The 14,519-nt window shown below is 44.3% G+C and overlaps 1 protein-coding gene across 4 annotated transcripts in view; it reads left to right on the top strand.

The window, feature by feature from the left end:
• Window positions 1-14,519, top strand: part of myo6 (myosin VI) — a 101,625-nt gene that overhangs the window by 15,059 nt on the left and 72,047 nt on the right. For all 4 annotated transcript variants that reach the window (XM_033025665.1, XM_033025663.1, XM_033025664.1 and 1 more), the window contains exons 4-8: window positions 4,626-4,755; window positions 7,116-7,221; window positions 8,363-8,418; window positions 10,113-10,210; window positions 10,321-10,485. In XM_033025665.1, coding sequence (XP_032881556.1) covers window positions 4,626-4,755; window positions 7,116-7,221; window positions 8,363-8,418; window positions 10,113-10,210; window positions 10,321-10,485 — 555 coding nt within the window. The remainder of the gene's footprint in view (window positions 1-4,625; window positions 4,756-7,115; window positions 7,222-8,362; window positions 8,419-10,112; window positions 10,211-10,320; window positions 10,486-14,519) is intronic.

The following is a 14,519-nucleotide window of genomic DNA, read 5'->3' as shown; positions in this document are numbered from 1 at the left end:
GTAGCTTCCTTTTTGACGGGTGGGTAGTGCAATTCACTACCTTGGAGAGTATGAGACATGAAAGCCACTGGTTGTCCTCCTTGATTTAATGTTGCTGATACTGCTAAATCAGAGGCATCACATTCAACAACAAAGGGGAGATCCTCATCGATGGCGTATAATGTTGCAGATTCCAATTGTTTCTTCAAAGAAGTAAAGGCACCAATTGCGGTAGAGTCAAGGGGGAAAGATTTTGCTCTAATCAAAGGTTGAATTTTGTCAGAAGAATTTGATGTCCATTTAGCATAATTTGCAAACATACCAAGAACCCTTCGTAGAGAGTTTAATGTAGCTGGAACAGGTATCTCTTGGAGTGGCCGGAGTCTTTCTGTATCAGGCTTGATTATATCATTTCCAACCCAATAACCAAGAATATTAATTGATGACACTGATGTTATTGACAGCCTCATTTAATGTTAGATTTTTAGAATGTACAACTTCTAAAAACCGTTGTACATTTTCGTCATGTTCAGCTTGGTCTTTTTCTGCAATAGTTATATTATCAAGATAAGGGAAAGTATCTTTAAAGTTTTCCTGTTCAACAAGTTTGTCCATCTCTCTCTGACAAACAGCCACATCATTAGTTACCTCAAAAGGAACTCTGCAGTAGTGGTATAATTTCACATTTGCTTCAAACGCAGTTTATTTCTTCTCTGATTCTTTCAAAGGAATTTGGTAGTAAGCACTTTTTAGGTAAAAAGTAGAGAATATCTTATACTTAGCTAATGTATTGATAATCTCTTCTATATGAGGTAATGGATATGCATCAAGCTCTGTGAACTGGTTTATAGTTTGAGAGTAATCAATGCAGAGTCTCTTTCTATGTCTCTCCAAGTGGTCCTTAACCATGACAACTTGTGCCCTCCAAGGGGAAGAGCTGGGTTCTATGATACCTTCTCGTAAAAGATTAGTTACTTCTGTGTTGATAAAGTTTCTGTCATCTTTACTAAAATGTCTTGATTTTGTAGCAATTGGCTTGCACTTAGAGGATAAATTAGTGAATAATGAAGGACATTCAACAGTTGCAGCAGAAAAAACACACAATGCTGGTGGCGTTGACAATACAAGATCAGGAATGGTTCCTTCATACATTATTTGAAGTGATCGGTGCTGTTTCTGAAAATCCTGACCTAGAATTATATCGCTACACAAATTTTTCAAAATACATCGAAATACATATACGTCATAAGAGACAGAGCTTATTGATGTCCTGAATTTATCTGGTGCATTGTCGTCACCCTCATCAAATAAGTTATTTAGTGTACAAAGCCAGTGCTTCCATTCCTTTGCACCAGTAGGTGAGTTGGGATCCAGATCCAAGCGTTGTGGTTTCAATAGTTTCTCATCTCGATGTCACACTGCTTAACTTCTGAGATTGAGTTGCTTAAATTGTTGTGAGGCAAATTAAACTTTAACGCTACTGGTAATTTACTTAAACTTTATTAAGCTTTAAGCACCTCATTTCTGTAATACATAACTTCAAAGCATCTGGAAAATATCGCTGATTCCACAGGCCTCGCTGGCCCGAGACCTCGCACATGCACACACTCTGAAAGGGCCTCCCTACCTCTCTGTTTGTCCTGCTGAGTTACTCCAGCATTTTGTGTCTAACGTCTGTAGGTTAATTGGGTTTGGTAAGTTGTAAAAATATGTCCCTAGTGTGTAGGGCAGTGTTAGTGTATGGGGTGATCGTTGGTCGGTGCGGACTCGTTGGGCCTATTTCCGTGCTGTATCTCTAAAGTAAAGTAAAGTAAACCAGCACACAACAGGTTTGTAAACATTGTTGTGTTCGCTTACTGGGAATTAACTTTGGCAGTTTTATAATTGCTCGATTAGTAACAGCTATTATCATCTGCCCCCTCTTTCTATCGAAGACAGGATGTATTCATCTTTTAATTCATTCCTTTTCAGGAAGGTCTCATTAAAATGTCTTGTTCTGCTATCATGTTACTTAATTAGTTCCTTTGAAATCACTGGGTTGTCCTTTCACGTAGCTGGAGAGCAGAATGACTACAGTTTGGGAGGTACTGCCCCCTACTGGGATGTGCTGTTAGATCAGCCCAGAGTACAGGCACCAGCCAGCTCCTTTTTATCTCCGTGGATGGACCTTTCATGGAATAATGCAGCACAGGAATGGGCCCTTCAGCCCACAATGTCTGAAAGAGGTGGCTTTACAGATTGTGGAGGCATCAGTAGTGATCTTTTAAGAGTCACTAGAGTCAGGGATGGACACCCAGAAGTCTGGAAAATTGCGGATGTTCGAGATGGGAGGATGGCAAAAGAGGGGAAACTATAGCCCGATAACGGTTAAAACAATAAAGTAAATAACGGTTAGCCTGGTTGGTTAGATTTTAGTCCATTATAAAGGATGGGGTTTCCAAGTACTTAAAAGCACATATGTTCATGTTATAGGAGCAGAATTAGGCCAAATAATCATGCCTGATCTATCTTTCCCTCTCAACCTCATTCTCCTGCCTTCTCCCCATAAACACTGACACCCTTACTTATCAACTATCTGTCAATCTGCGTCTTAAAAATACCCATTGGCTTGGCCTCCACAGTTGCCTGTGACAGTGAATTCCACAGATTCACGATCCATGTGGTAAAATAGGCCAAAGTCAGCATGGTTTTGTGAAGGGGAAGATCTCGCCTGACAAATCTCTTAGAATTCTTTGAGAAAGTAAATAGGAGGATAGACAAAGGAGTGATGGTGGATGTGGTTTACCTGGATTTTCAAAAGGCCTTTAATAAAGTGCTGCATGTGAGGCTGCTAAACAAGATGAGAGCCCATGGTGTGAAGAGGAATTTCTTCAGTCACAGGATGGCGGATCTGTGGAATTCATTGTCACAGACAGCTGTGGAAGCCAAGTAATTGGGTATTTGTAAAATGGAGATTTGTAGGAATGAACTGCAGACGCTGGTTTACACCGAAGATAGACACAAAATACTGGAGTAACTCAGCGGGACAGGCAGCATCTCTGGATAGAAGGAATGGGTAGCGAGACCCTTATTCAGACTGACAAAGTGGAGATTGACAGTTTCTTGATTAGTACGAGTGTCAAAGGTTCTGGGGAGAAGGCAGGAGAATGGGGTTGTGAGTGAAAAATAGATCAGCCATGATTGAATGGCGGAGTAGACGTGATGGGCTGAATGGCCTAATTCTGCTCCTATAACTTATTAACTTATTATCTGTGCTGAACATGATGCCGATCAACTCTTATGTACCTGCCTATCCTCCATTCCAGGCACATCCATATCTTCGTCCATTTACATTGGTGAGACCAAGCATAGTCTCAGCGACTGTTTCGCTGAACACTTGTGGTTGGTCCACCAAGGCCTGCTGGATCGCCCGGTTGACAACCGTTTTAACTCCCCTTCCCATTCCCACACTGACCTTTCTAACCCGGGCCGCCTCCATTGCCAGAGTGAGGCCACACACAAACTGGAGGAACGGCACCTTATATTCCACTTGGGCAGCTTACAACCCAGTGTTATGAACATTGAATTCTCCAATTTTAGATAACACTCCTCCCCCTCTTCAAGTGCTCCACCCTGATGCGCACATTTCTTTCAACATCATGGAACCTTCCCCCCGTCCTCCTCACCTATATCCTACGTTCTCATTTTACACTCCTCCTTCACTCACTCACCCCCCCCCCCCCCCGTATCTGACACCCTTTGGTCTCCTTTTTATATCTAGCCTTTGTCCACCCATCTGCCAATCAACCCCTCCCTCATCTGTATTCACCTATCACTTGCCAGACTGTCCTGGCCCCAGCCTTCACCCCATCTGTCTGAAGAAGGGTCCCAATCTGAAATGGCACCTCTCCATGTTCTCCCAAGATGCAAAGGGGTTATGGGGAGAAGGCAGGAGAATGGGGTTGAGCCATGATTGAATGGCGAAGTAGACTTGATGGGCCGAATGGCCAAATTCTGCTCCTATAATTTATGCTGCATGATCCTTTGTGTTCTAAGCTGGATCCCAGCATCTGCAGTTCCTTGTGCCTCCATTTCTTCATCCCTCTTATGTTCCACACTATACAGTTCCATTATCCCCCTTTCGGCCCATATCCCTCAATCTCTCCGATCCATGCTCCTGTCCAAGTGCAGCACAGTGGTGCAGCAGTAGAGTTGCTGCCTTGCCATGCCAGTGACCCGGACCCAGAGACAGACTACAGGTGCTGTCTGAAAGGAATAGATCAGGTAATTGCACAGTCTTTTGTTCCGAGTTGGGGAATTGAGAACCCGAGGACATCAGTTTAAGGTGAGGGGGAGAGGATTTAATGGGAACCTGAGGGGTAACTTTTTTACACAAAGTGTGTTGGGTGTATGGAATGAGCTGCCAGAGGAGGTAGTTGAGGCAGGTACTATGCAATGTTTAAGAAACATTTAGACAGGTATATGGATAGGACAGGTTCAGAGGGATATGGGCCAAAAGCAGGCAGGTGGGACTAGTGTTGGTCAGCGTGGGAAAGTTGGGCTGAAGGGCCTGTTTCCATGCTGTATGACTCTATGACTTTGGTGAGCCTGTACCTGAGTGAATCTTCAGCTTTGTTCATGTGCTTGTTCTTCTGCTTCCATTTCAGACTTATGTCGCTAACATCCTGATAGCCATCAACCCCTACTTTGACATACCTAAACTCTACTCATCCAATTCCATTCAGAAGTACAAAGGGAAGTCCTTGGGCACTCTTCCACCGCACGTCTTTGCCATCGGTGAGTTGTTTTGTCTATCCCTGCTAAACGCGTGTAGGAAGGAACTCAGATGCTGGTTTAAACAGAAGATAGACACAAAAAGCTGGAGTATTGTCAGAGTGAGGCCAAACGCAAATTGGAGGAACAGCACCTCATATCTCGATTGGGCAACTTGCGACCCAGTGCTATTAATATTGATTTCTCTAACTTTAAGTCACCCTTGCATCCCCTCTCCATTCGTCCCTCGCCCTAGTTGTCGTACTAGTTTCACTGTCATCCTGTTGAGTTTCGCTGTCTGTATAACTCGTTCACACCTATCCAAGAGCCAACAGACTATTATGAGGCCGACCTTTCCTTGATCATTGTCACTTTTTGCATATATTTCATTCATTTGTTCTATATCTCTCCTTATCACCATCTATATCTCTCATTTCCCTTTCCCCTGACTCAGTCTGAAGAAGGGTATTGACCCGAAATGTCACCTATTCCTTTGCTTCAGAGATGCTGCCTGAGCCACTGAGTAGTCCAGATTTTTGTGTCTATCTCCTGCTAAACACTCCTCTAGTTTGTGCTGCATATTCAGGTTGTTTTTATTTTTAAAGATGCAGCATGGAAACAGGCTCTTCGGCCTACCAAATCCACACCGACCATCGTTCACCAGTTCACACTTGTTCAATGTTGCCCAATATGTCATTAACTCCCTACATACTAGGGGCAATTTTGCAAAGGTCAGTTAAACTATAAACCCACACAGGGCGGTGCAACGGTAGAGTTGCTGCCTAATAGCGCCAGAGATCCGGGTTCGATCCTGACTATGGGTGCTATCTGTACGGAATTTGTACGTTCTCCACGTATTTGCATGGGTTTTCTCCAGATGTTCCAGTTTCTTCCCACACTCCAAAGAAGTACAGGTTTGTAAGTTAATTGGCTTTGGTAAAAAATTGTGAATTGTCCCCAGTGTGTGGGATGGCGTTAGTGTATGAGGTGATTGCTGGTCGGCGTTCCACACTGCAAATCTCGTCGAAAATAAGGTCTGTGGGTTGTGGAAGCATTTGTGTCCATGCTGCATCTCTAAACTCAATTCTCAAAACCTCTCCTATCCACGTACCTGTCCAAATGTCTTAACAAATATTTAAATTTCGCACTTTAACGTGTTAGTTTAAAGATACAGCACAGAAACAGGTCCTTAGGCCCACTGTGTCCACGCCGACCAGTGATCATCCCGTACACTAACATTATCCTACACACTAGGGTCCATTTACAATCTTTACTTAAGCCAATTAACCTATAAACTTGTGCGTCTTCAGAGTGTGGGTGGAAACCGGAGCACCCGGGGAAGCGTACAATGGTCACAATGGTCAAGCTCCATACAGACAGCACCCGTAGTCAGGATCGAACCCGGGTCTCTGGTACTGTAAGGCAGCAACTCCACTGCTGCACCATCTTGAGTATTATAATAAATTTGAACACTGAGTTTAAGCAGTGAGAAATACTCGGGCCGTCTGGGCCTCAGATCTGCCCTTACACCAGCCATGTCCACTCAGGTCCCTCAGGTCTCGAGTCCCTCCCCAGCTACTCTCTGACAATGAGAGAGACAGATGCCAGACATTTGAACAGTCAGCTGCCAGATTGCCAGTGCATGCAACACCAAAGCTGAACAAACCAGGATAAATTTATAGGTGTAGGAAGAAACTGCAGATGCTGGTTTACATCGTAGATGGACACAAAATGCTGGAGTATCTCAGTGGGTCATGCAGCATCTCTGTAGAAAAGGAATAGGTGTGTTTTGGGGTCTGAAGAAGGTTCTCGACCCAAAATGTCACCATTTCCTTTCTCCAGAGACGCTGCCTGACCCGCTGAGTTACTCCAGCATTTTGTCTATCTTCAGGATTAATTCATATATTTTACAGTGAACGTTAGAAAGGTCTTAAAAGTTTGAGTGCATTGTTTTTACTCTGTAATTGATATGTGAAGCTATTGAGTACTCTGATGTAAAATGAAATAATTTCAAATGATATTGGCCTTTAAAATGAGTCTGGGAACACATTTAAGAGATAAGTTATTCTTCCGTTGAATTCTCTTAAAATAAGATATCATCACAAAATTAATAAGATAAATTTAAAAAAGGTACATGGATAGGATAGGTTTAGAGGAATATGGGCCAAACGCAGGCAGGTGGGACAAGTGTAGATGAGGGCATGATCGTTGGTATGGGCGAGTTGGGCCGAAGGGTCTATGCTGTATGACTCTCTGACTCCAAAAATCTACCCGTGTGTAGAGAATATATTCTTTTTGACCTGTCTTTACTCAGTTTAGAGGCTGAATCTCACAATGTCGGCCATGGTTACATATTTCTAACTGTTCTCAATCTTGACTTGCAGCTGACAAAACTTACCGTGATATGAAGGTACACAAACTAAGCCAGTCTATCATTGTATCAGGAGAATCGGGTGCTGGGAAAACAGAAAACACCAAGTTTGTCCTTCGGTATGTATGGATCTTGCAGCAGTTATGACTGCACACTCCTGCTTTAGTTTCTACAGGTGTACCTCATGCTAAACTCTCCCCCCTGCCATCATTCTTTCCAGCTTCCTCCCACACCCTTTGCCATCCCTTCTTCTCCCTGGATGACCCTTGCCCCTCCATCCCTTTCACTCCCACTCTTTGTTGTTGTCAAGTCCCCTTTCTTTGCATTAGTACCTCATCATTGAACATAGAACAGGACAGCACAGGAACATGCCCTTCGGCCCACAATGTCCCTGCCAAACATGGTACCTGCCTGTATGTGCTCCATAGGCCTCTGTTCCCTGCATATTTGTGTGCCTAGCTAAAAGCCTCTTAAACGTCACTATCGTATATGCCTCCTCCACCACCCCCTGGCAGCACGTTCCAGGCACTCGCCACTTTCCATGTAACAAAAACTTGCCCTGCACATCTCCTTTAAACTTTTCCCATTTCACCTTAAAGATAGCTATGCCACCTTTCCGCCTTTGATTAAAGATTCTGACTGTCTACCCTATCGACACCTCTCATAATATTATATACTTCTATCAGGTCACCCCTCATCCTCCAGAGAAAACAATCCAAGTTTTTCCAACCTCTCCTTGTAGCTAATACTTTCCAAATCCAGATGGCATTCAGGTAAATACAATACTATACAATACAATACAATTTATTTGTCATTTAAACCCCATTGAGGTTCAAACGAAATGTTGTTTCTGCAGTCATACACACAAGAAAGAACAAAGACACAACACAATTTACACAAACATCCATCACAGCGCATCTCCTCCTCGCTGTGATGGAAGGCAAAGACTTATCTCTCCCCTGCACTCCCCATTCCCCTCCCGATGTCAGAGTCAAATCTCTTCTGTATCGTAGTCTTGTTTTGTTGGGAGGGAGATATCAAGTCAGAGGAGCAGAATTAGGCTTTTAGGCCCATTGAATCTACTACGCCCTTCAATCATGGCTGATCTATCTTTCCCTCTCAGCTCCATTCTCCTACCTTCTTCCCGTAACCACCGACAACCTGACGAAGGTTTGCAGAGACTGTTCATGCTTTGCTCTTCCCACCCCCGGATATCATCATGCCGGCCGAGATTAACTTTGCTCCCCATCCATTCTCCAGGTACTTGACGGAATCCTATGGGACAAGCCAAGACATCGACGAGAGGATTGTGGAAGGTAAGCGGTCCGAGGAGGCAGTGCTTGCACGTGCATGCATGGAGGCTTGCATACCCCCAGACATCTGCTGCCCCTCACATACACACGTGCATGCATACGTGGACCATTGCGACCTCCCCAGTGCAAGGTGGGTCAATTGCATGCCGCAACGCAGCCCAGGCATTCCTTCAAGCAGAGGCATGTACTCTTGGTTGGTCATATGCATGTGTGTACACAACTCACACTCACGCATTCTGCGAAATTGTACTCAGCACTGTTTTAAATGAAACCAGTTTTTCTGTGTTATTGCAACAGTGAGGAAGCTCTCATATAAATGAAGGATGGAAAGTTCTGTTCATGTTCGAGATCCTTCAAGGTAGCAGGCCAGATGGTTAAAAAGGGATGGCTGAGGCATTGAAAATAAAATCCAGGACTCGAACTATATCACTGGAACTGGAGCATTACAGTACTGTAGTAGAGCGGCGTAGCAGTAGAATTCCTGGCTCACAGCGCTAAAGACCTGGGTTTGATTCTGACTACGGGCGCTGTCTGTTTGGAGTTTGTACGTGGCCTTTGTGCACGTGCACATGGGTTTTCCTGGGACCACGTGGGTTTTCTCCGGGTGCTCCGGTTTCCTCCCACATTGCAACAATGTGCAGGTTTGTAAGTTAACTGGCTTCTGTAAAAAAAATGTTTTAATGTCCCCTGTGAGTAGGATAGAACTAGTGTACAGGTGATCACAGGGCAGCATGGACTCGGTGGGTGAAGGGCCTGTTTCCATGCTGTATCTGTAAAACTAATCGTTAATTACCCTCTGTAAAATTGCCTGTAATGTGTAGGGAGTGGATGAGGAAGTTGAATAACATGAAACTAGTATGAACAGGTGATCGATGCTCGGCATGGTCCCGGTGGGCCGAAGGACCTGTTTCCGTGCTGTATCTCTAAAACTACAAAAATCACACATGAAGGAGGACGTGAGGTCTACCTTTGCTGTAAATCGCTATGGTTTTGGCTCTCTTTATCCACGCGTTCATGTGTTATTATAAGCATCGTGTTACTAAAGGGCGGCACAATGGCGCAACGGCCGAGTTGCTAACTTACAGCGCCAGAGATCCGGGTTTGATCCTGACTGCGGATACCGTGTGTATGGAGTTTGTACGTTCTCCCTGTGACCGCATGGGTTTTCTCTGGGTGTTCCGGTTTCCTCCCACACTCCAAATACAATGGGCTATTATGGGCTCCACCCTTCCTTGGCCATCTGTTGCCGGTCCTGCTTTGTTCTCGCCTTTTCTTACCTCCAGCTCCCTCCCCTCTACATTCAGTCTGAAGAAGGGTCCCGAAATGTTGCCCATCCTTTTTCTCCAGAGATGCTGCCTGACCTGCTGAGTTACACCAGCCTTTGTGTCTATTTTCAGGTTTGTAGGTTTATTGGCTTCGGTGAAAATTGTAAATTGTCACTGGTGTGTAGGATAGTGGCAGTGTATGGGAGTGATCGCTGGTCGGCGCGGCCTTGGTGGGCTAACTCTCCACGACTGTCCTCTTCTATAGATAGACACAAAATGCTAGAGTAACTCAGCGGGACAGACAGCATCTCTGGATAGAAGGAATGGGTGATGTTTCGGGTCGAGACCCTTCTTCAGACTCCTCTCCTCTCCTGTCCTCTGCAACTTTACACACCTGAGATGGATTAACTTAATCAATTATTTCCAAAACAGCAAATCCCTTACTCGAAGCCTTTGGAAATGCCAAAACTGTGCGTAACAATAACAGTAGTCGGTTTGGAAAGTTTGTGGAGATCCATTTCAACGAGAAGGTAATTAAAAAAAAAAGTTTTATTTGACTTTTCTTTCTAAAAATGTTCCACATTGCCAGTTCCGACAGTGTACCCACGCATTTTTCTTTTGCCATGTTCCCCCCGCACAGAACGCGGTCGTCGGAGGGTTTGTCTCCCACTACCTGTTGGAAAAATCCCGCATCTGTATGCAGAGCAAAGAAGAACGAAATTACCACATCTTTTACAGGCTGTGTGCGGGTGCTCCCGAAGAGATTAGGCAAAAGTTTCACTTGATCTCCCCTGATAATTTCCGGGTGAGTTCCATGTCATGGTTCTTCAAGGCCAAACCTGTACTTCTCTTTTCCAACAAAGGGGTTGCTGTAAGGAATCTTTCCCTTCACTCTTGGAATGGATAAAGGACTTCATGCCAGTAACTGGGTTCATAGCTAGCCTTTCTCATTGTTTGTTCTCCTCTCTCCTTCTGCTACTGAAGAATGACTTGACCTCAAATATTATATTTGGCACTCGGCACCGTCTCTGGTTTAGCAGCAAAGGTGTTGTTAAGAGCATAGACTCTAAGCGGCACCGTGTTAGATTTGCTGCCTCACAGCGCCAGAAAAAAAACGGGTTTGATCCTGACTAATGGTGCTGTCTGTACAAAGTTTGTACATTCTGCCTGTGACCGTGTGGACCGACCGGTTGCTCCAGTTCCTTTCAACATCCCAAAGATTTAGAGCAGGTTTGGAGGTTAATTGGCTACTGTAAATTGTCGCTAGTGTGTAGGATAGAACTAGTGTACTGGTGAGCGTGGTCGGCGTGGACTCGATGGGCCGAAGGGCATGTTTCCAGGCTGTATCTCTAAACTAAACTAGAGGCTGGAAAGAGAGAGGTAGCATCTTGATCTGGTCTTTTTAGTTCCTTGTTCTCCAGTTCCAAAAGTCTGAAACAAGTGGTTTCTGCAGATACGAGAAACTGCAGATGCTCGTTCGGAAAAAAAGACGCAAAGTACTGGAGTAACTCAGTGGGCTTGGCAGCAGTTCTGGAGAATGTGGATAAGTAATGTTTCCAGTCGGGATTCTCCAATTCTAGGTAACTAACCTACAAACAACTCGCCCACCTTCTCCCTCCCTTTCCCGCACCCAACCTTATCCCTCTGCTCCACCTCGACACACATTTCTCTCCTCCCCCTCTCATTCTATGTCTATTCCTTTCTCTGGCTTCACAATTCGCCTCTTCTCGCCTTATCTGACACCTTTTGTTTTATCATCTTTGGCCTCTGTCCAACCATCTGCCTATCAATCCCCCCCCCCCCCCCATCTGTATCCACTCATCACTTGCCACCCTTTGTGCTGCCCCTTCTCTCTTCCCCCCCCTCCCCTCCCCTTTACAATCAATCTGAAGAAGGGTCCTGACCCAAAACATCACCAATTCATTTTCTCTGGAGATGCTGCCTGACCCACTAAGTTACTCCAGGACTGTGTGTCTTTATTATTTAGTTTTCTGGATCTAAAAGTCAGCACCAAGCAGTTTCTGCAGATAATTGATCAATGTGATTATTTTGCCACATTCCCAATCTGTGTTGAAAACCTCATCTATATGTGGAAGGGAGTGGTATGGTGATTTGGATGTTGGTCATTGTGGGGTTTTGTGTATTATTTGGGCAGTCATTCTTCAGAGCAAATGCACTCAAGCAAGATTGTTATCTTGGCACATAATTGTATTGTTACATTGCTATTGATGGATGATGGAATGCATATCTGAGAAGCCCTTTCATTAAGTATCAGGTCAACGACCAAAGTCTGGACATGAATATAATTCAACATCTCCCAAGGTTTGTGTTGGGATAACACCCCTCGCTGTAAAATACCTGGGGAGGTGGAGTTGCTCCAATGTATAATTACGTAACTCCAATATATAATTTGTAGCCTTACCAACTAGTGGCACAAGGGCTCAGCTGGTAGAGCTGCTGCCTCACAGATCCAGAGACCAGGGTTTGATCCCGTCTTACAGTTCTGCCTGTGTAGAGTTTGCATGTTTTCCCTGTGACCGTGTGGATTTCATCCAGGTGCTCTGGTTTCCTCCCACACTCTAAAGACATGCGGACTCGTAGGTTAATTGGCCTCTGTAAATTGCCCCTGGCGTGTAGGAATGAACTAGTATATGGGGTGATTGATGACCTGTTTCCTCACTATCTCTGAACTAAAATAAACAAATTTATCAATAACAATTGGTACCTTTATTGAGACACAAGGAACCGCAGATGCTGAAATCTTGAGCAAAATAGAAAATGCTGGAGTAACTAGGTGGTCAGGCTGCATCTTTGTAGAACATGGATATGTGATATTTCGGATTGGCATTGTCTAATTCCAGGTAACTAATCTACAAACAACCCCACCTTCCCTACCCCACCCCCTCCTTTTTCCATCTGCACTCTCTCTGTGCTTCACCTGGACTCATGCCCATTTCTCCCGTTCCCCTCCCCTTCCCCATCTCAAATTCCTTCCTCTAGCATCTCAAATTTTACTTCTTCTATCCTTTATCTCACACCTTTTCTCTTTTCATCTCTGGACTTTGTCTAACCATTTGCCGATCAACCCTCATCCCAATGATGCGTATCCAACTATCACTCACCAGGCTTTGTCCTGTTCCTCCTCTCGCCCCACCAACCTCCCCACTACAATCAGTCTGAAGAAGGGTCTCGACCCGATTCCTTCTCTCCAGAGATGCTGCCTGTCCCGCTGAGTTACCCCAGCATATTGTGTCTACCTTTGATTTAAATCAGCATCTGCAGTTCTTTCCTACACATCAAAGTCAAAGTCAATTTCATTCGTCGCTTGCACCCGAAGGTGCAGTGAAATGAATTTGCCAGCAGCGATACACTTAAAAAGAACACACAATACACAATAGAATTTAACACAAACATCCACCACAGCATTCCTCACTGTGGCGCAAGGCAACAAAGTTCAGTCAGTCATCATGCTTGACCCGTTGAGTTACTCCAGCACTTTATGGGTTTTTTTTATCCACAGCAATTACGATGACCTAAAGTTTGAGACTGGAATTTATTCATTGGCTCTTTAAATATTTTTGGTTTGATTGCTGCCCGATAGAAACGTACTGAGGAGATGGCTTCTTGGATCTGAACCATTCGAATTCAAAGAGATAGACTGTAACAAGAAATTGGGACTTTGCAAGGAATTGCAACAGTAAGACTGGGTTATTCTGGTTATATAATTTGTGATTGTCACCGATGGTAAAAGGAATTGAAGTTCCAAATCCACCCAACTCCCTAAGCCAAGCCCCATGGTGATGGGTGAACTCTGATACTCTGAACCAAAGAGCCATTGTTTTCTCTGGAGCGTCGGACGTTGAGTCATTAATACTATATGCCAAATTGGAGGTCGTCCTTTTTATCAGAATGCTGCCTGGATTTGTGGGATTCAGCTACAAGGAGGTTGGATAAACTTGAATTGTTTTCTCTGGAATGTTTGGAGTTGAGGGGAGACTTGATAGAAGTACATAAAAAATTATGAGTGGTAAAGACAGGGTAGGAATGTCCAGGGTAGAAATTTCCAACACTAGAGAACTTAACGATAAAACTTTATTCATCCCTGGAGGGGAACTGGTGTGCCGACAGTCACAAGACACAACAAGGTACACAAAAACTTGAAATAAAAATTAAATTAGAAGTGAGAAAAAAAGAAAAAGACAAGCGATAAAGGGAATGGGGGAATGTGTAACGGAGGTGTGGGGGGTAAGTTTTTATTACACAGAGTGGTGGGTGACTGGAAGTCATTGCCAGGGGTGGTGGTGGAGGCAGATACAATAGTGGCGTTTAAGGCTTTTCGATAGGCACATGAAAATGCAGGGAATAGAGGCATATGGATCATGTACAGGCAGATAAGATCAGTTTAACTCGGCATCATGTTGTTCCTGTACTGTTCTTTGTTCTATTTACGGGAATGATCCCAGGAATGATTGGATTAACGTATGATGAGCCTTTGACAGCACTGGGCTTGTACTGGCTGGAGTTTAGACGTTTGAGGGGAGACCTCATTGAAACTTACTGAATAGTGAAAGAGTGTGGACAGGATGTTTCCCACTAGTGGGAGAGTCTAGGACCAGAGGCCATAGCCTCAGAATAAAAGGACGTAGCTTTAGTAAGGAGATGAGGAGGAATGTCTTTAGTCAGAGGGTGGTGAAGCTGTGGAATTCATTGCCACAGACAAATGTTGAGGCCATTGGGTATTTTTAAGGCACAGATTGACAGTGTATTGATTGGTAAGGGTGCTAGGGGTTATTGGGAGAAGGCAGGAGAATGGGGTTGATAGATCAGCCATGATTCTAT

Source organism: Amblyraja radiata, chromosome 8 (genome assembly GCF_010909765.2).
Source record: "Amblyraja radiata isolate CabotCenter1 chromosome 8, sAmbRad1.1.pri, whole genome shotgun sequence".
In the NCBI taxonomy this organism is placed as follows: Eukaryota; Metazoa; Chordata; class Chondrichthyes; order Rajiformes; family Rajidae; genus Amblyraja; species Amblyraja radiata.
The sequence above is the reverse complement of the archived record's forward strand: the minus strand, read 5'-3'. Positions and strand labels throughout refer to the sequence as shown.